General features: G+C 51.9%; 1 protein-coding gene across 1 annotated transcript; it reads right to left on the reverse strand.

The window, feature by feature from the left end:
• Window positions 1–1,057: 1,057 nt before the first annotated feature.
• Window positions 1,058–3,122, reverse strand: OLIG1 (oligodendrocyte transcription factor 1). Its single transcript, XM_089910295.1, has one exon. The coding sequence runs from the start codon at window positions 2,066–2,068 to the stop codon at window positions 1,253–1,255; it is 816 nt and encodes a 271-aa protein (XP_089766421.1). The 5' UTR covers window positions 2,069–3,122; the 3' UTR covers window positions 1,058–1,252.
• Between the last annotated feature and the right edge of the window lie 16,626 nt (window positions 3,123–19,748).

Raw genomic sequence — 19,748 nt, forward strand, 5'->3', positions numbered from 1 at the left:
AAATTCGGCTACTACCAACAACCCAAAACCTTAAACATAAAATCCAAAGCAAGCTTCTGAAAGATCCTAAAATCATCTTGGGTGGAGTAATTTGTTAACGTCTGTAACAAATCAATGCACTGATAGTTCTTCAATCGCACAGCGGCCAGATGACCCGCCCCACGCGCTGGTCCAAGACCCCGCACGTGAAGGGACAGCGCAGAAAACGCCATCCCGCCGTCGCCAACGCGGTGGGGCCCCTCCGAGCAGCCTGCTGTGTGAGGCTCCCGGTTCCCCTCCGTGTCTTTTAACGAGGCAGAACGTTAATTAGACAACGTGCTTTCTGACAGGACGGCAACGGCGAGACGCATTGTTACCTATTTTTTAGGACACCGGGAACCCCTTCTGCGGGGGAAAGGTGGTTGTTTTTAAGCAAGCTCAAATGTTGGTTACGCTACCTTTGGGGAAGGGGGGACAAAATGATGAATCTTGAGTTCTAAACTGCCGTTCTAAGAAGACCCCAGGATTTCAAAGCGAATAATCGCAGCAAAACACACGGTTATGCGATTATCAAAAGCTGCTCTGTAATCGTCGGGGTACGAAAGCGGACTTCCCAACCCAGCACACCCAGCGACCCGGGAATTGTCATCGCCCCCTCCCGTGGCACCGCGATGCCAACCGTCCAGCCGCAGAGGGCCGGTCCGTCTGCTACGCCCGAGACCTTCTGCACCGACTAAGTGGTCTCTCTCGGCTTTCTGGGGTCGGGCAGCCTCCTCTAACAGGGGCTGTTTGCTGGGAACAAGGGCGCCTGTGACCCCTGGCCGAGGAGAAGAAAACACCGCCACCTCTCCCTCCCGCCCTCCGAGAGCAGCCCCTTGGTCCCCTCGGGCCTGGCCTGCCGCCGCACCCTGAGCTAGCATGGCGCCCTGAAGTCCACATCACCCCCTGCGAAGCGCACGACTCCAGGAGCCGGGAGAGACTAGCGCTGGGTGACAGTGGCAGTGAGAGTGCGCACTTGCTGCGCAAAGCAGCTGGAATCCACCCAGAACCCCAAACAGCCCCGACGCTCTATCGAACATCCGCTCGGGTCACTTTAATTTCCCCGGGGAGGGGGCGGGGAGGGGGACGCCCAACAGTCGCTTTCTCTGGGCGAGAAAGTTCGAAATGCCCTCTTTGCTCGGCCCTGCTCTCGCGGGGCGCAGGGCGCGGGGACGCGCAGAAGCTGGGCGGGGGGAGGCCGGGCCGAGGTCGCGCCCCGGGGCCGGGCCAGCCCTCACTTGGAGAACTGCGCCTGCACCGCGGCCAGGCCCAGGCCTGCCGGGACGAGGTGCGGGAACTTGCAGACGGCGCAGGTGCAAAGGCCGGGGCTGCCCGCGCCGCCGCCCGGGCCGCCGCCGGGAAGCGCGAACTGGCCGCACGGCGGCTCATCGAGCGCCAGCGACAGGTACTTGGCCGGGCGCAGCGCGTCGGGCGGCCCCACGGCGCCGGGGGCCAGAAGCACTGAGCCCGGCGCTGCGGCGAGCAGAGGCAGGCCGGCCAGCAGCAGGCGCGGTGCAGCGGGTCCCGCGCCCTCGCCGAGCGCGCGGCGCAGCTCCTGCAGCGAACTGCCCAGCAGCAGGATGTAGTTGCGGGCGAGCAGCAGCGTGGCGATCTTGGAGAGCTTGCGGCCCGGTGCACCCTGGCAGTGCGCCGCCGAGTAGGGCAGGATGACCTCGCGCAGCGCGTCCATGGCCAGGTTCAGGTCCTGCATGCGCTTCCGCTCTCGGCTGTTGATCTTGCGCCGCAGCTGCTGTTGCTGCTCCTCCTTGGCGTCTGCCCTGGAGCCGCCGCCCGCGTGCGCGCCCGGCCCGGATCCCGTGCCCGGCGGCTCGGCGGGCGCCTCCGGCTTCTCGCGCGCCGCCTTGGGGAGAAGGGGGGCCGTCGTGGAGGAGGAGGAGGAGGAAGTGGCGGAAGAGGAGGAGGAGGGCGGCTGCCGGTAGCCCACGAGCTCATAGAGGGAGGCCCCGAGCTGCACGTCTCCCGGCCGCTGTGGCCGCAGCATGGTCGCAGGGGCCACGTTCACGCGCGCCTGGGAAACCGCATAATACATCTGGGGGACGGTGGGGAGGGCCGAAGCGCCCTTCAGGAACGCCCCGGGGTGGACCTTTCAGCAGGCCGCCCCTCCCCGCAGACCTGCGCGCGGGGAGCGGATGGCAGGGCAGTAGCCCGCGCCCAACCCCTTTAAACCCGGCTTGGGAACCTGAGGGGTCGCGGGCTGCTGGGCGCAGCCAATGGGGGCGCGAGGTCCGGCGCAGGCGCGTGCTCATTGGCCACCCGCTCCTCGGGCCTGCGCGGAGGTACCGCTGGCACCGCTTAAGGACATTATTGTGAGCGCCCCATGGAGAATCACAGGACAGGCCTCCGGGAGGGAGGGAAGGAGGGAGGGACGCGCCTTTTCGGGTGGAGTGCGGCTGTTCTTGGAGGACTGGTGGCATGGTGAGGCTAAAACAACTGTGCCTACCTCCTTCTGCCCTGTACCTCTACTTTTGGGGATACATATGCCTATTGGTTTGTTTACCATCTTAACCGTTTATTAGTGTACAGTTCAGTAGTGCTAAGTGCATTGTTGTGCATCCAATCCGAAGAACTCTACATCTTGCAAAACTGAAACTCTGTACTCATTAAACAATTCCCCGTCCTCCCCGCTACTCCTGGCAACCAGTTTTCTTCTATGAATCCGACTACTCTAGGTGCCTCATATAAGTGGGATCATATTGTAAGCTAGTGACCAGCTTATTTTGTTTAGCATAATGTCCTCAATGTTCATTCATGCTTTAGCATGTGTCAGGATTTTGTTTCTTTTTAAGGCTGAATAATATTCCATTATACGTATATACCTCGTTTTGTTTATCCAGCTCTCTATAGATGGACACTTGGTTTGCTTCCACCTTTTGGCCATTGTGAATAATGCCGCTATGAGCACGGTTGTAACAGGTTTTTTTAAATACGTGATTTCCTGCGAGGTTTGAGAACGAAATTTCTGGGTTCAAGGACAGTAGCATTGGAATGGTTACTCCCAGCCTCTCCCTCTTCCCTCTCTCTGATTAAAAGGTCTTTAGGGACTAAGGAGCTTTGGGGGTGGGATTTCTTTCCTCCCCAAAAGAGGCACGTATTCATTCTGTCAGCGACTCGACTCTTGCTTAAGTAAAAACTCACGTAGAAATTGGCCTTTTAGCAGGAAAACAACAACAAAATCCAAAAACAACAACCCACCCACACACTCATATCTGTTCGGGGTGGAACTGAACTCTTCTCTTCCCCAGATAAAGTAGAGATTACTCAGTGACCCTGGAAGTCTTCTATCCCAACACCAGGGCATACTATTGCAGCTTGTCATTATCCCATGGCCAAATGGCATGGGAAAGAGGACCTTTTGGTATCTGAACCTCTACCATCCAATACAGTAACCACCAGCTACCTGTGCCTATTAAAATTTAATTATTTACAATAAAATCAAGTTATATGTTTCGTTCCTTGGTTGCACTAGCATTGCTTCAAGAGCTTAGTAGTGGCTCTAGTGGCCAACTATTGGACAGCACAGAGACCATTTCATCATCACAGAGAGTTCTACTGGACAGTGCTGACGTTGACAGTAACTTAAAGAAAATGAGCTTCTCTACCATGGTCCCCTTTGGTGTAAGAAGAGGGATGCTGTTGAAGGGCCTATCATAACGGGGACTGATTTCAGCTCTCAGAGCCCAGTGGCCATGCTTGCTGATTTCAGGGCTGCTTTGTTCCGTTTTCTTCCACCAACGTTCTCCCCATAGGCTCACTCTGATCTCTGCTTCTGACCTCCAGCTTTGCCTATAACACCCTGCCCAGACCTCAGGTTCAGCTCCAACATTACTTTCTTCTCAGAGTCTTGGTGATTTCTCATCTTCGTCCTCTCATCACGCTCGGGAGACCATTGGTACCATTTTCCCCATAGCCTAGATTGTGTTACGTGGAGGACATCTCTGCATTGGTTGTGATTGCTCTGAGGGCGGGAATCATTTGTTCATTTCTTCAGCCTCCCAAAGCTTTGCAAGGACTGTGTGTCCCGGGGGTGTCTAAGAATTGGTGTGAAATCTCTACTAGCTCACAGATTCATCCCTGAAATGTGCAAACTCCCAACAGTGCTTTAATCCAAGAGTTTCCCCTAGGTTTCATGGAGAGGGAAGGGGCCTGGTGGGACCCCCTAGCAGGCTGGGGGACTCACTTAGGGAGAGAGGAAGAGACCTCAGCAGGAAGGACCTAAGTCTCCAAGCAGAACTGTAAGGGGCAGGAAGGAGAGACACCAAGGAAATCACCTTGAAAGTTTCAAGTCTTAAGACCTCACTAATCATTCCCCCTTTTGTTAAAGCATCCTGTTTCCCAAAGCATTTCAACAGACACTTGCATTTGATTTTCATGGGAACCGTATGAGCTGGGCATTTAAAAAAACCCTGCCATAGATGGTGAAACTGAGGCTCCCAGAGGGTGGGAGGGTGGTGGGTTTCTGGGGTTGATAATGTGCCTTCAGACAGAACAGGCAGAGCTGCCCCATCGGTGGCCAGCTTCCAGAATTCTCTCCAGCTGGACCAGGCCTCCAGGAAGCTGAGGAGGGGGCCACGATGGGGATGGTTGAGGACAGGGTGAAAGGATGGATGGAGGGGGCAGCCTATGCCAAGCCAGTATTGGGGAGTTGATGGGCTTCAGCCATGTCTTAGAAGAGGCGGCTCCCAGGATCCAACCTCCATGAATCCTGCACAACCTCCTCTGGCAAAGCTCGTCCTCGCCCTGAGGACCCCTCTGTCCTGTAGCTGAGGTGCCAGATTGGGGTAGACCCCAGACACCTCACCCTCTGGCTTCCTCTTCTTCCCACATCCAAGGCGGGGTTCCCGGGGCCTTCCTCTGCCAGCAGGAAGGGGAAATGAACGAGAAAGACAGAAGCTCGACCTGGGACAGTGGCCTAAACATCCCCCTCCATGGGCAGGGGTGCCCCGGGAATCAGAGATGGAAACACACACATTGCTCTTCCCTCCAGCAGGGCCCCTCTTTATTGGAGGTGTCCCTGATGTTTCTCTTTAGCCCTTAACCTCCCCAAATCTCTGTCTTGGGGAAGGAGAACTCCCTTCCCCAGCCCAGGACACTGTCAGTAGGACACTCTGGTCAGTGTGTATTAAAGTGCTCTCGGGTGAGCCCCTGAAGAGGGCTCCAGGTGGCCGTGTGGGCCCAGCATGGGCACAGGATTTGGCGCTTGTTGGTGCTGGTGACTTGGATGCCCCTTCTGCTGGACCGGAGCTCCAGCGGCATGCAAAGTGTGACAGCTGGCAAGGGCCAGCAAGCCATTATACCCCTGGCAGGGGCCCCATGGGCCGGCTCAAGGGGGACAGCTGCCGTGGCCTCCCACGTTCAGGACATTCTTGGGGAGCAACTTGCATCCACCATAACAACCACTCTTGTCTCTGCCTAAAGGGGTTGTGTGTGTGTGTGTGTGTGTGTGTGTGTGTGTGTGTTAGTGACTCCTTTCACCCCAAGGAGGTAGGTGTGTCAGGCTTCCTTTTTCTTTCACAGAAACCTAAAACCTCTCCTGCCTGTTCCCCCAACCCTGCCGCCCACCCTTGCTTTGGATGGAGAAGCTGGAACTGTTGCAGTGACAGACAATGGGGCCCCGATGCCTGGTGAGTGTACAGCACCGTCTACCCCTCCATAAGAACAGACAGGCGGCAAAGCCCCCTGTTGTCCCTGAAGAGACTGTCTTCTTGCAGAAAGCCAGCTAAGTGTAAAAGGTCGTCTTTGCTAAAATGTCCTATTGAAACTGGCTGGAGTTTAGACCTGTAATGAAAGAACAGAGTTCACTTTAAAGTGCTGCTTTCTTCTAAGAAGAGCAAAATTCTCTGGAAAGTGTCCATTACCCAAGAGGTGTTGAAATTTACACTATCGCTACGAGTAGTGGCCGCCCCATCTAACGCTTGCCCTGTATGGGCTTCCCCCATCCCATCCACATGTAACTCTTCCTGGAACACAGAAGACAGGGAAGGAGCTGCAGAGAGAGGGGCACTGAGCTCCTTTCTGGGTAGAGGAGAGGAGTAGAGAGAGAAGATTGGGAGGAGGAGGCGACTTACCCTTTGGTAAGTGTTCTTGGATGGAGCAGAGCTCCTTAGACACATTTGGTCCGCTCTCACTTGGGGACCATCTGAGCAGACTCTAAGTCATAGTTCGAAACAGTTCAGATTAAATAAAGATTCCTGCTGGGAAAATAAGAAAGACTATGCATTTTGTTCATTTTCCAAAGGGAGTGCGAGTTAATCGAGTTGTTATGCACTGACGCAATGTTAATAGCTACTTACAAGGTTATTTTAAAGCTTTGTGATGGTCACGGTTGTACTTCCTTCCAGTGTGGAAGGGCGAAGGCAGCACTATGCGGTGGTCTCTCTTCTGGTTAAAACACTATAGATTATCAAATCTAGTGGATGTGTTTTACACATATTATAAGAGGTTTTATTCTATTTTATCTTATTTATTTATTTTGGCTGCACCATACAGCATGTGGGATCTTCCCCAACCAGGGATCGAACCCGCATCCCCTGCAGTAGAAGCACGGAGTCTTAACCACTGGACCACCAGGGAAGTCCTCTGTTTTATTTTTAATAAATGTCATTTGGACCTGATTTTAATAAAGTTTACTACTTAAAAATTATTTCTGAGTCCAGATTCGTCCCATGCCACCTTTTCTGTGGAAAAAAGTTAAAAGTAAGAAAAGGAATTAGATAGCATCTGAGGATTTTTTCAGATTTCCTTTTAATAACAAAATCTTGATTTGGCTATTGGTGACATAACTCAAGCTGATAGATAGATGCATTCTTTTTTTTTAAAACCCAGGGTGATGTAACAGAAACAGAAATTTTTCACTGCTTCTGTGAGTACCAAATGCTGAAATTCTACACATCACCTAGAGCTCTATGATAACAGATTTTAATACCTCTCACTGTAGATCTGCAAAGAACTCTTCCTTAAAAGAAACTTCAAATAATCATTGTGGAAAGTCTAGAAAAAGAGAAGTACATCTTGTTTTAAAGATGAATGGAGATATTTCCTGCCCCATCAAAACTTAAAAGCCTATTGACAGAATTTTAGGCAGAGAAATGGAATATAACTAACAGGGATCCTCTGAGTAAGTATGATAAGAATAACTGTGAATTAAGACACGTAGCCCATGCAGCTTGGTGTCTGAAGGGTTGGTTTGGGGCTGAACAAAAATATTCTCTGAGTCTCCCCAAAGTCAGTAGCTGAAGCCAAACGTCCCAAAGGCTTACGCTGACACAATGAAAAGAGACAATTTGCTTGGAAGGCTGTGGCTAATTTATAACACAATGTCCAATGTCATGGTTAGTTTTGTTGCAAAAATCTGGCAGTCTCACCCAGAGTCTCAGGCAGCCTGAAAAGATGCGAGCGATTCTGGCCACAGCATCTCCCGCTTGCTAGATGTTCCAAATGGTTCAAACAAGCCCTTTCATAGAGACGCAGGGCCAAGTGTGCTCAAAGGAATGAGGGAAACAAAGGTGGCTCTGAAGTCATTTCCCCGCACTGGGTCCAGCCATCCGGTTTCACTCTTTCCCCATTGAACGGACAGAATGCAACAGGAAGAGTGCGGATGAAAGGGAACAAACAGGCCGATGTGTTTGGGGAGAGAATGGAGAGAGGCCGGAGCACTGAGCTGCTAAACTTTCATTCTAGGTTTTCAGAAAGGAGTGAATGATGAATTATAGAAACCTGAAAGGTAATAAAATATGGGTCACTGAAGCGCTGAGGCCAAGTTCCTAAAACACCTGCAGAGACAGAAGGTTCTGGAAGTCAGTGTGGCCCCGCGGTCGCCCAGGCAGACACGCTGCCCGAGGCACAGAAGGGGACTGTTCAGAGCTCACCTGTTGTTTTCCCGTTGGCTTGCAGTCCTTCTCCGTCTGCAAGAGCCAGCGGCTGGATCTGACTCCAGATTAGGCCACCGGGGGGAGAAAGAAAGGCAGTGTGGAGACTTCCCAGGGTGCACTTAAGGAGACTGGAGCTGGGAGGCCACCTCCGTCCTCTCCTGAAGGCGCTCTGACCTGGAAATATTAACTCCGGTGAAGACGATCCACGTTAAACATGCGAATCTCCTCCGCTGGAATATTCTAAGGCTTTTCTGCTCAAAGGCTCAACCTATTTATGTCTTACAAAGCAGAGTCCTGATGCCTGGATGGTGGATAGGAGCTAGCCTGTAGCCTCTGCAAGACTCATTTGAGTCTCAGTTTCCTGATCTATAAAATGGGAATAACAGTATTTCTCTCCTAGGGCTGTTATACAGATTAGAAGGAACTATGAGGAAGGTGCCTAGCCCGGAGCCTGGCACATAGTAGCTGCTTAGTAAAATGACATCAGTAGCTAATATTCTTGAGTACTGACTACATGCCAGGCACCATGGAAGGACACTTATTTTATGGTTTTCATTCAGACTGAGGTGATGTCCCAGTTTTGTTTGCTTTAAGTGCCTGCTTTCTCTGCACCAAGGATATGGGGTTTTCTAGCCCCTTCTGTCCCTGTGCTCGCTGAGCACCAGGGATTCTCCACCCACAGGGCTCTGCTTCAGAGACACTTTCCTGAACACACTGAACCAAAATCCATCAACAACTTGCTAAAGAAGCTATATAAACGTGACCTCAGTGTAATCGTACAATATATTGAGACAACTGTAGTGCAAACTTCGAGGCCAGACGACCTGGGTTTGAATCCTAGCTCCTTGTGTGACTTAGGACAAGAGACGTTACCTGTCAGTGACCCAGTTCCCTCCATCTGCAAAACAAGGATGAAAATAGAACTTAGAATTTCCGTGGAGAGGACTGGGTAAGTTGATGCCCTTAAGGCACTCTGCACAGCAGAATGTTAGCTGTTACAACTGTTTTATTAACCTCTGTTATGGACTAATTGTGTCCCTCTAAATTCACATTGAAATCCTCACCCCCAGTACCTCAGACTGTGACCTTTGGAAATAGGATCATTGCAGATGTAATTAGTTAAAATGAGGCTATTAGGGTGGGCTTTAATCCAATATGACTGGTCCTTTAAAAAAAGCGGGGGTGAGAGAAATTTGGACACAGATATCTGCAGGAAGGATGCCAGGTGAAGATGTAGGCAGAGATCTGGTGATGCTCCTACAAGCCAAGGGAGGCCAGAGATTGCCAGCCAATTACCAGAAGCTGGGAGAGGGGGATGGAACACATCCTTCCTCATGGTCCTCAGAAGGAACCAACCCTGCTGACACCTTGATCTTGGACTTCCAGCCTCCAGAACCGGGAGGCAATACCTTTGTGCTGTTTCAGCCACCCAGTATGTGGTACTTTGTTACAGCAGTCCGAGCTGAGAGATACAGGCTCTGTGCCAACTCCTCCATAAAGTGGTGAGGCAGTCAGAGGGCAGGCTCTCTATATAGTCGGGCCACTGGGGCTCAAGCTCAGCCTGTCACTTACAATCTTATGAAATTGGGCAGCTTACTTAACCTCCCTGGGCCTCAGTTAATTCATCTGCAAAATGAAGCTCATAATTTTACTTACATCTACCTCACAGGTAGTTTTTTAAAATTAATTTTTATCGGAGTATAGTTGAGTTACAATGTTGTGTTAGTTTCAGGTGTACAGCAAAGTGAATCAGTTATACATATATCCACTCCTTTTTAGATTCCTTTCCCATATAGGCCATTACGGAATATTGAGTAGAGTTCCCTGTGCTGTTCAGTAGGTCCTTATTAGTTATGTATTTTATATATAGTAGTGTGTATGTGTCAATCCTGATCTCCCAGTTCATCCCCCTTTTCCCCCTTGGTAACCATACGTTTGTTTCTACATCTGTGACTCTGTTTCTGTTTTGTAAATAAATTCATTTGTACCATTTTTTTAGATTCCAGATATAAGTGATATCACATGGTATTTGTCTTTCTCTGTCTGACTTACTTCACTCAGTATGACAATCTCTAGATCCATCCATGTCGCTGAAAATGGCATTATTTCATTCTTTTTTACGGCTGAGTAATATTCCATTGTATATAGGTACCACGTCTTCTTTACCTGTTCATCCGGCAAGGGGCATTTACGTTGTTTCCCTGTCTTGGCTATTGTAAATAGTGCTGCAATCAACATTGGAGTGCATGTATCTTTTTGAATTATGGTTTTCTCCGGATACATGCCCAGGAGTGGGACTGCTGGGTCATATGGTAACTCCATACTGTTCTCCATAGTAGCTGTACCAATTTACATTCCCAGCAACAATGTAGGAGGGTCACAGGTACTTTTTAAAGCGAGAATTAGATGGGTGTATGGTTCACAGTAATGTTAGCTGTTCTAGACCTAAACCTAAAGATTAGCTGTTCTAAACCTCGTTTGGAGGTTTCTAGAGATAGTGGAGAATGGAGGCAGAACTCTGCCCCACGTCAGATTACCTGGAGGTCTTGCTAAGTACAGATTCTGGTTCAGTAGGTCGGGGTGGGGCCTGAGGTTCTGTATTTCTAAGAACCTCCCAGCTGAGTTGGAGGACAACACTTCGTGTGTAGCGAGGGCCATGATGGCCTCACCTGGCCCCATCTAGGAAAATGAAACTGATTTAAGAAGAATGTTTTTCGAAGCAGCCCTCTTTCCTCACGCCTGTTCCTTGGCATCTCAACTATGTTTAGAGAAAGAGCAAAGTTGGCTTTGGAGAAAAGAACGAAGAAATGACCAACGATGCACATTGGGGAGGTGAACAGATACAGATGGCTGGACCTGAGACCTGGGGTTTTTCCAGCTCCAAGAGGGTGCGGTTGGACAGATGAGACGCAGAGGGTGTGTGATGGCCTGGAACGGGGCGGGGAGAGAGAACGGGAGCCGGAACGTGGACCAAGCCCATCCTCTGGGGCCCTTGCCCTCCACTGTTCCCTCTGCTGGAAGCCTCTGCCCAGGTCTCCTCACCATTGAGTTCTCGGTGCGGATATGACCCCTCAAGAGGCCTTCTCAGACCACCCACCCTAGTGGTGCCCCCTCCCCGCCCGTCCCACTCTTACTCCTCCCTGCTTTCTTTTCTTCGTGGCGCTTACCAGCAGCTAGAATGGCCCGGTCACTTACTTGCCCATGTATTTATACACGTCTGTTTGCTCCCACTCAAGATGGGAGGCTGCACGGGAGTGGTGTACCCCAGTGCCTTGAGCAGGGCTGGGCCCCTCCCTACTAGGTGTTCAGTGAATACTTGAATGAATGAGTGCAGAGGCCGAATCTAGACGGACTGGCCGAGTTCACTGAGTGCTCGCTATGTGCAGAGCGCTGTGCCAGGCCCTTGAGGAAGTGTGGGCTCCCTGCCTGCTAGTAACGTGTAACCCACTTGAGGGCGTGGGGTAGACACATCTGAACACCTGACTAGCAGTGTCAGGTTACAGGGTGCGCATGAGCTGGGAGGGAACCGGAGCTGCTGTGGCTCAGAGCACCTGTAGCACCAGGATCTTGTTAAGTGCAGAGTCCGGGTCCAGGAGCCACGGTAGAGCCTGAGATGCTGAGATGCTTCTCTGCAGTCAGTGCCCAGGTGATGCCGACGCTGCTGGTCCGAGGATCCTGCTTTTGAGGATGGCGAGGCTTTAAGTGTTTAGAACAGGAAGCAGGACCTTACAGCTGAGGCCTCTTAGAGGAGGGTTTGGTAAGGAGGAAGGCCTGGAGGACTGGGGCTTGAGAAGGGGACAGGCAGAGCTGTGGGACAGGAGGGCGGTGGGCGGAGGAGGGGCAGATAGGGAAGACACCAGCCACAGACGTGGTGACACACACCCTCCCTCCGCAATCTTTTTTTTTTTTGCGGTACGCAGACCTCTCACCGCCGCGGCCTCTCCAGCCGCGGAGCACAGGCTCCGGACGCGCAGGCTCAGAGGCCATGGCTCACGGGCCCAGCCGCTCCGTGGCATGTGGGATCTTCCCGGACCGGGGCACGAACCCGCGTCCCCCGCATCAGCAGGTGGACTCCCAACCACTGCGCCACCAGGGAAGCCCCGCAATCTTCTATTTTTAAAGGCAGTTCGTAGAAGGATTGAGACACCAGTATACTGCCTTCCTCTGATCTGTCAATTAGTCCAAAACATATTTTCAGAAATGTCAGAACCCAAGGTTGCCCAGCAGGGCATTGTGGAGGTGAAAGAGCAAGCTCTGTGTGGGATGCTGCCGAAGCTGAGGGCGTGCGGGCAGGTGTCCTGCACCGGTGGTCACGTGTCCAATTTTAACCAGCTGGGAAGGCCATGTGACCTGCCCAAGGACACACTTGCCCTTATTTATTTATTTATTTATTTTGCGGTACGCGGCCCTCTCACTGTTGTGGCCTCTCCCGTTGTGGAGCATAGGCTCTGGACGCGCAGGCTCAGTGGCCATGGCTCACGGGCCCAGCCGCTCCGTGGCATGTGGGATCTCCCCGGACCGGGGCACGAACCCGTGTCCCCTGCATCGGCAGGCGGACTCCCAACCACTGTGCCACCAGGGAAGCCCTTGCCCTTATTTTTTGTTAACCATTTTCACATCTGTCATCTCATTGAGCCTTATGGTGTCCCTATGAGGCTGGGAGGGCAGCTGCCTGTTTTGCAGGTGAGGAAACCGAGACCCAGAGAAGGTTGAGGCCAGCCTAGTCTCACTGGGTGCGGAGCTCAAACTAAGGGAGGAATTCTTCTGCTTCTTTCACATGGTGCCTCTTGCCTCCATGTTGATACATGTTAACATGCAGACAGGGTTGGAGATGAGCAGTTCTTCTATCAGAGAGAGTCTCCCAGGAACTGTGTAGAATGATGAGCTCTTGGTCACCAGGATGGGATCCTGTCTAGGCGAATGGTCTTTGGGATGCCAGAATATTCTAGAATCCCCCCAGAGTGGCCTTGGCCTCCATCAGCTCCCCCCACCAATGGGAGGAAAATGGGTGTAGCTGTGGCAACTGGCACTGCTTCCTACATTGGGTGGAGACTGAGGTCAGGGCCAATTCCACGCTCCTTCATCCCCTATTATGACTTTTATTTCCCTGGCACATGGCAGCTGCTTGTGTGCAAATGAGGAGACAGGAAGTATTACATTGTGGTTAATGACCCTCGAGGAGAGCAATAACACCATTATTAACTCACTTGATTCTTCCCACTTTTGACAGTGGATCCATTTAAAGTGATGGGGGGCATTTAGGGCAAGTTTTCACTTGCTTTCATAAAGCAGGGACTCGCCTGCATTTTCAGATACTTGACCGCTCATCAAAAAAGTGGGATTCATATACCCTTTATCCAAGGGAAGAATTGAGGTAGCTAGCAGTCTTCAGGTCTAAAATCCTGGGGTGCTGAGAGTAGCAGGGACCGGGGAAGCAGTGCTGTGGGTACCAGCCCAGATCAAGACGGTAGCTTCTGTGGCCTCCTGTGCTGGGCGTGGCTCAAGCCAGCTGGGCTGCTCCCTGCTCCCCTCCCCCACCCCCCAGCCTCTTCCTGGTCTCCTCCGTGGCTACGCCTGCTTTCTCTGACTATAATGGGAGCGGAGGGGCTTGCTGCTGCTCCAGAGGCCCCGGGATACCCTCTGGGGTGCAGTTGTTCTTTGTCACCCCTTCCCTGTAGGCTGTTTCCAGGCCACCACGATAGTGTGGCCTCAGGAGCTGTTCCCGGGCCTCTGAGTTTGCACTGTACCTTACCAGCTCGCAGCCCAGACTCCGCTCCGGCCACTTCTCGCCAGCATCTACTACCGATTTTAATTTTTGTTCTCTTTCCCGTCCCCCTCTCTGAGTCCACACCCCATCATGACACACAGTCGTTCAGCACAAACCCATCCCCCTGCCCTCCTGTTAACAGAACTCACCCTCTTCCGATATACTTTTCATCTGAGCGGACCCTTGCAAATGGTCTTCTAGCCAAATGTCGCGCCTGCCCCAACAGGACTCCTGGCGAATAAAACCCTGTTTATGTTATTACACGAATAAGAGATGCCAACTCTAGTCCCAAGAAAGGGAGCCAAGCAACACCCCCAAACTGTGTCCACTCTGTGGGCGCTTCCTGTGCTGGGGCCCACTTTCCCTTAATGTCCCCTCCTGCCTGTCCTCGTACCTAGCAACCTTCCTGGCTATTCCTACCTGTCTCTTTTATGTTGTCAGGCAACTGGCCTTAGAGAGGTGGAAGGGGGCAAGGGTGACAGGCATCCTGGGGTGGGTCTCAAACCATGTGGCCTCAAAACCCAGCTTCTTCTAAAATCGGTGAAAGAGGATTGTACCGAAGGTAGGTTCTCGGCCATGACCAAGCTCCTCTGGGTGGGATTCTGTGCCCACCACTCACCATGCTGCTCCCTGTTCCTCCTGCTGGGATGTTGTATGGGTGTTGGAAATATCTCCCCACGCTGAGGCTACACTGTGGCTGCACATGTGTGGGAGGCTCTGTATTCAGTAGGAGATGCTGTCTACTGGGGAATTAATTGATCATCCAGGTTACAGCCTGATGGTCAAACCTTCATGCTCCCAGTTCCCTGAGGTCATGGTCTGGACGCTAAGACTCAGGCAGCCTGCCCCATGCCCACACTTCAGGGGTCCCGCTTGGGTCTTGCTCTGGCTGTGTCCCTCCCCATGGGGAGAAGAGTGTCCGGGGCTAAGGGCCTGTGTCCACCCAGAGCTTGTCCTCCTTCCATGGCTGTGCATGAGGCCTGCAGTGAAGGACGGAGTGGGGCTGGGGAGAGGGGCGGGATGGGATGCAGGCCTTGGGCCTTCTTTCCACTCTTCCTCCTGAGCCCCACGATGCTAGAAGCCAATCTGACTGTTCAGTTTTTACTTGTTTTCTGGACAAATGACTAACACCGAAGCTTCTTCCAACGAATGCAAGACAAGACCACTCCAGCCCCCAATTCTTAATAAAATTAAACAGGTCAGGTCAGTCCTTCTCATTCAAAAGCTTTTGGAGGGGCTTCCCTGGTGGCGCAGTGGTTAAGGATCTGCCTGCCAATGCGGGGGACACGGACTAGAGCCCTGGCCTGGGAACATCCCACATGCCACGGAGCAACTAAGCCCGTGTGCCACACCTACTGAGCCTGCGCTCTAGAGCCTGCGAGCCACAACTATTGAGCCCGCGTGCCACAACTACTGAAGCCCACGCGCCTAGAGCCCATGCTCCGCAACAAGAGAAGCCACCGCAATGAGAAGCCCGCGCAACCGCAGCGAAGAATAGCCCCTGCTCGCCACAACTAGAGAAAGCCCGCACGCAGCAACGAAGACCCATCACAGCCAAAAATAAATAAATTAATTAATTTAAAAAAAATGTACTGGAGGCTTCCCAACACAGAATGAAATCCAAGGGCCCAAAGGCTCCACCCAATTCTGCCCTCGAGCTTTGGTGTTTTGGGAACCGGCTGCCATGTTTGAAGCCCTGCACTTGTGCCAGAGGGCCCCAGGGAGAGAGAGGCCTGGGACTCCGTGGGGTCAACCTGCCTCTCGACCCCTGGTCCTGCTGTTCCTCCATGTCCCGCCCCCCCCACCCCCCAGGCCCTGTGGACCTTCCTGCGATGCCCCCAGCCTTGTCCCCGCCTCGGCTCCATTGCTCTTGTAGTTTCCTCTCCTGGGATCACCTTGCCGGTGTTCACACTTCTGCCAGTTTCTTCTCCCCGCTGACCCCGTAGCCACACAGCGACCATCACCCCTTTACCTGCGAGCTTCGTTTTCTTTCCTGTTCCAATTTATATTATAAATATTTTATAACATAAATATTTTTGTTTTCAGGACTGTGCCTGGACATATGAAGTCCTGGATAAGTACTTGTTAAATGAATGAATGAATAAATGAATGGACGGATCCCAGCCATCATGTTCCTTTATCACCTTCAGACTGTTTTGCTGTATAAACAGAGATCTTGCCGTACATCTTTTTATAGATACCTTTGCGAATTTTGGGAAACTAAACATCCACGGTGGATATAGTAACTGACCCCTGTTCTGTCTCTTCTCAGTTTCCTGGGTTACCGTACAGCCTCAGACAGCCAGTGCCCGTCTGCAGCCAGCCTCCGTTTATCACTGGATGCCAAATCCTGTGTTAGGTCAACTCCAGCCTGCCGTGAAGGCGGCCACACATTCCCCTTCCCTCTGCTGGACTCGTGTAAGTCCCACGGAGAGGCAGGACACTAGAGAGCCTCCCATTTCTCATTTTGGACTTCCCCCCTGGGCTGTTAGCAGGCTTAAGCAATTGCTTTCATGCTGCAAACTTCTTTTGTTCACTTTTGCGCCAGGGAGAATTTTCCATCCTTGGCTGGATGGTGCCATCGATGTGCGTCCATTGCCGGTGCTCCTGGGTGGCTGAGAACAAATTGCTAACCCTCAGGATCTTGAGAAATAATAAAATGGTGGTTTCAAGCCACTACATTTGGAGATGGTTTTTCTACCACAGTATATCATCGAAACAGCTGCAAGCCCACAAGAGTTTGTGCATAATTCTTGTCTGCATTTCCTAACTAGGAAAAATGTTTCCAGGGGCCTGACCCACCCCTGACCACATACAACGAGAAGAGCTCTCATCCCTTTGGGCAGAGGGTGTGGAATGGGCCAGGTGTACCAGTATTAGGTTCCCCTGCGTAAGATGGAAAACACAAGATAACAGTAGCTAAAACAAGATAAGTTTTTTCCTCTCTTGTAAAGGAAATCTGAGGATTGGCAATGCCAGGGCTGCTACGGTGAGTCCCTCTAGCTTTTTGCTCTACTATCTTAATATTTGGCTTCCATCCTCAAGATCACCTCACTCTCCAGATGGCTGCTAGAGCTCCAGCCATTAGGCCTCCATTCCAAGTGGTAGGAAAAAGGAATGACAGAAGGTAAAAAAGCATACCAACTTCCTTTACATTAGCTATATCAACATCCTTTACATTGCTTTCCCTGAAGACTGAGTTAATATCTCCACTTTGGTCTTACTAACCAGAACTTATTAATTGTGTGGCTATAGTTAGCTGCAAGGGATACGGGGGAATGTAATCATATATCTCAGCCCATTGTGACCCTTCATAAAACCGAGGTTCTGTTGCCAAAGAAGAAAGAGAGGTAATAGGTGACCAAATGAGGATGGAGTTCTGATAGAGCAGGGACAGCAGAGAAGAGGAGGCCTTCTGAGCCGAGGGAACAGAGCCTGGGATGGCTGTGGGCTGCCATGTCCCAGACAGCTGCAGAAATTGTCTGGAACTTCTCTGCTCTCTCCCGCCCCATGTGCTCCACAAAGCCTGCTTGTGTAGCCTCCTCCTTTCTCAACTCTGCCCCCAGGAACCTCCTACCACCCTGGCTGCCCTGAGGGAAGCAGTTGCAGCCTTTCAGGGCTCTTGCCCCTGTGGGGTCAGGCTCCCTCTTTGTTTTGGGTGCATATCTGCCTCTCAGTGGCACTCAGTAAGGGAAGGTGCCCCAGTCCTGCAGCAGCCCCTCCACTGCCTGACTTGAGTTTGGTAGTATTTTTTTTGGTGACTGTTGGGCTCCTTGTGTTATATTCTGTTGTGCTTGTCTCGTGGAAACCACAGGGTGAGGCCACAACCCTGGAGGGATCCCCCCCTGAAGGGGGTTACCTTGCCATTCTCAGTCTTCTGGGGAAGTTGCTTCTTAGGCATGACACTAGGACCCAGAAGTGGCCTCAGACAGGCAGGCAGGAGAGCCCTCCTCCCCCATTCCCTTAGGTGTTGAGAGGTCTCAGTGGGTGGAAGGGGCTCCTGGAAGGAGAAGAAAGATGGTCTCCACCACCAGGGCAGCCAGGATGGAACCGTATCATGGAACCCAAGTTGTGTATGATTAATCCTATTCTGTTTATTTTCTTTTTTTCTTTCTGGTGTCCTTGGGCTTCTAATATATTTAAATGTGGTTTAAATGTGTTAAGCTGCCCTCTGCTGCTGAGTGGGGATGAGCAGAAGACCATGAGTAGGGCTAACATGTGAACAGAGGAAGAAGATGGGGGTCTCTACTCCTGCTTCCAACCTCTCCTGGGGGGATGGGGAGGTGGGAGGGGAGGTCTGTGCTCTCAGCACCCAGCACCTGTCTCTGCAAAGGCCATCCATCCCCCAAGCCCTGTCCACCACGACTCAAGATGTCCTTCACTCAACAAGAGTATGGAGGGCCTGCCGGGGGCTGCACGGCCCTTGGTTCTGAGTGTACAGAGAGGGACAAGGCAGGGGAGAGGAAGACAGACAGACCCATGGGACTGAGGTGCAGCTCGGGGAGCAGGGGCAGTGAGAGCCCTCAGAGGAGCTGGCGCTGGACCGCAGTGCTCTGTTTTGCGTCTGTTTGAACGGAGCTAGCATCCCAGGCCGTACACGAGGGCCCTCAGATTACCCTGCACTTGATTATCTTGGTCATTCTGATAAGACAGTAGACAAAGCTCCAATTCTCTTTTGTCTAAGTTACCCCATGTCTATCGTGACTTAATGGAATCTATCCCATATCTAATGATCTAAGCTCTAATATGCTTCGGTGTGTATCAATGTAGGTGAAACATATATGCTGAGATTCGTAGGGGCCATTGTTTACATCACAAAATTAAGGTCATACAAATAACACTTCTTGCATCTTGCTTTTATTACCCTGTTAGAATCCCAGGGGCAGAGCTGGAACTCACAGACTTGAGTCCTGTGGCAGTTGGTCACCTGAAAATGTGAGGGAAATTCGGGGAGGGGTGGGTCTTCCAGCAGAGAAGACAGATTATTATCAATGGCTAACCGCACACACTTAAGTAGGGAATTACCAGGGAGCTTGTTGATCCATAAAGGGGAAGGGGCAGGGCTTGGGCCCCCTGCTGTTCTGGCAGTGGAGCTGGGGGCAGAGGGCTGGAGGCTGTTGCTGGCCAGACTGTAAGTCGTTCAGGAGGCCAAGGATCGCCCCATCTTCAGGGACATGTCTGGTCACTGATGGCCTACAGGACAGCCCACCTTCCCAGCGCCACCAGGACCATCGGTTTCCCAGTAGAACAGGGCCAGACCCCCAGGGTGGCCAGGACCGCCAAGGATGTTGGTGGCCTCTGCCCAGACATGAATGGATGGAGAGGGATCAGCCAGTAGAAGAAAATCTTCCCCTCTTTGCTGTGGATTGTTTCGGGGAACCCAGTGTGTCTGAGAATGGAGATTTAATTTATATGCCAACTTCTATTGCTAGAAAGTTCTGAGTCAGGTGGGTGGGTGGAGGGCATGAGTAAACACATTTGCTGAGTGGTTGGCTCCCACCAGGCCCTGTTCTAAGTTTTTCACCCAGACAGCCTCATTTCATCCCATAGCCCTGTGAGGCTGGTGTTGCTGTTATTATGATTCCTTCTTCCTCGGGTGGGGAAACTGAGGCTCAGGGAAGTGATTTGCTCCCAGCCGGCCTGGCCCCCAGGCAGACTCACTCTTGTAGCAGTGTCTGCCAGCCTCGGGGACAAAGGGTGGCTCCTTGGCCACAGCTGGGGCCCTGTGCCCTGGGCTCCCACACCTGTTCCTAGAAAGACGCCCAGGGAGGAACTTTGTTTTCTGGAGCTGGCACCAAACTCAAAGTGAAGAGACTGTCTCTGGCTGTGTCCTGCCCTTGGCCCCTCTGGACCTCCGTTCCACGTCTGTGAAATGAGGGTTTGCGCTGTGATCTCTGCGGGCTCTTTCTGTCTTATGCATCTCTAGTCAGCTGGCTCACACAGAGGGAAATAAATGACTGATGGGGAGCCTTGTATTGAATATTTTTTTCCTACAAACATTTGCATTTCAGCTCTATGGATATCTGAGATAAACAAGGAGATAGGAAGTTGGGGGCTTCCCTGGTGGCGCGGTG

This window comes from Delphinapterus leucas, chromosome 4, assembly GCF_059928025.1.
Source record: "Delphinapterus leucas isolate spDelLeu-1000000601 "Yukka" chromosome 4, BTC_Dleu_Yukka2, whole genome shotgun sequence".
In the NCBI taxonomy this organism is placed as follows: domain Eukaryota; kingdom Metazoa; phylum Chordata; class Mammalia; order Artiodactyla; family Monodontidae; genus Delphinapterus; species Delphinapterus leucas.

What these genes read in the sequence shown, in the direction of transcription:
- OLIG1 (XM_089910295.1), bottom strand. Translation starts at nt 2,068, where the DNA reads ATGTATTATGCGGTTTCCCAGGCGCGCGTGAACGTGGCCCCTGCGACC.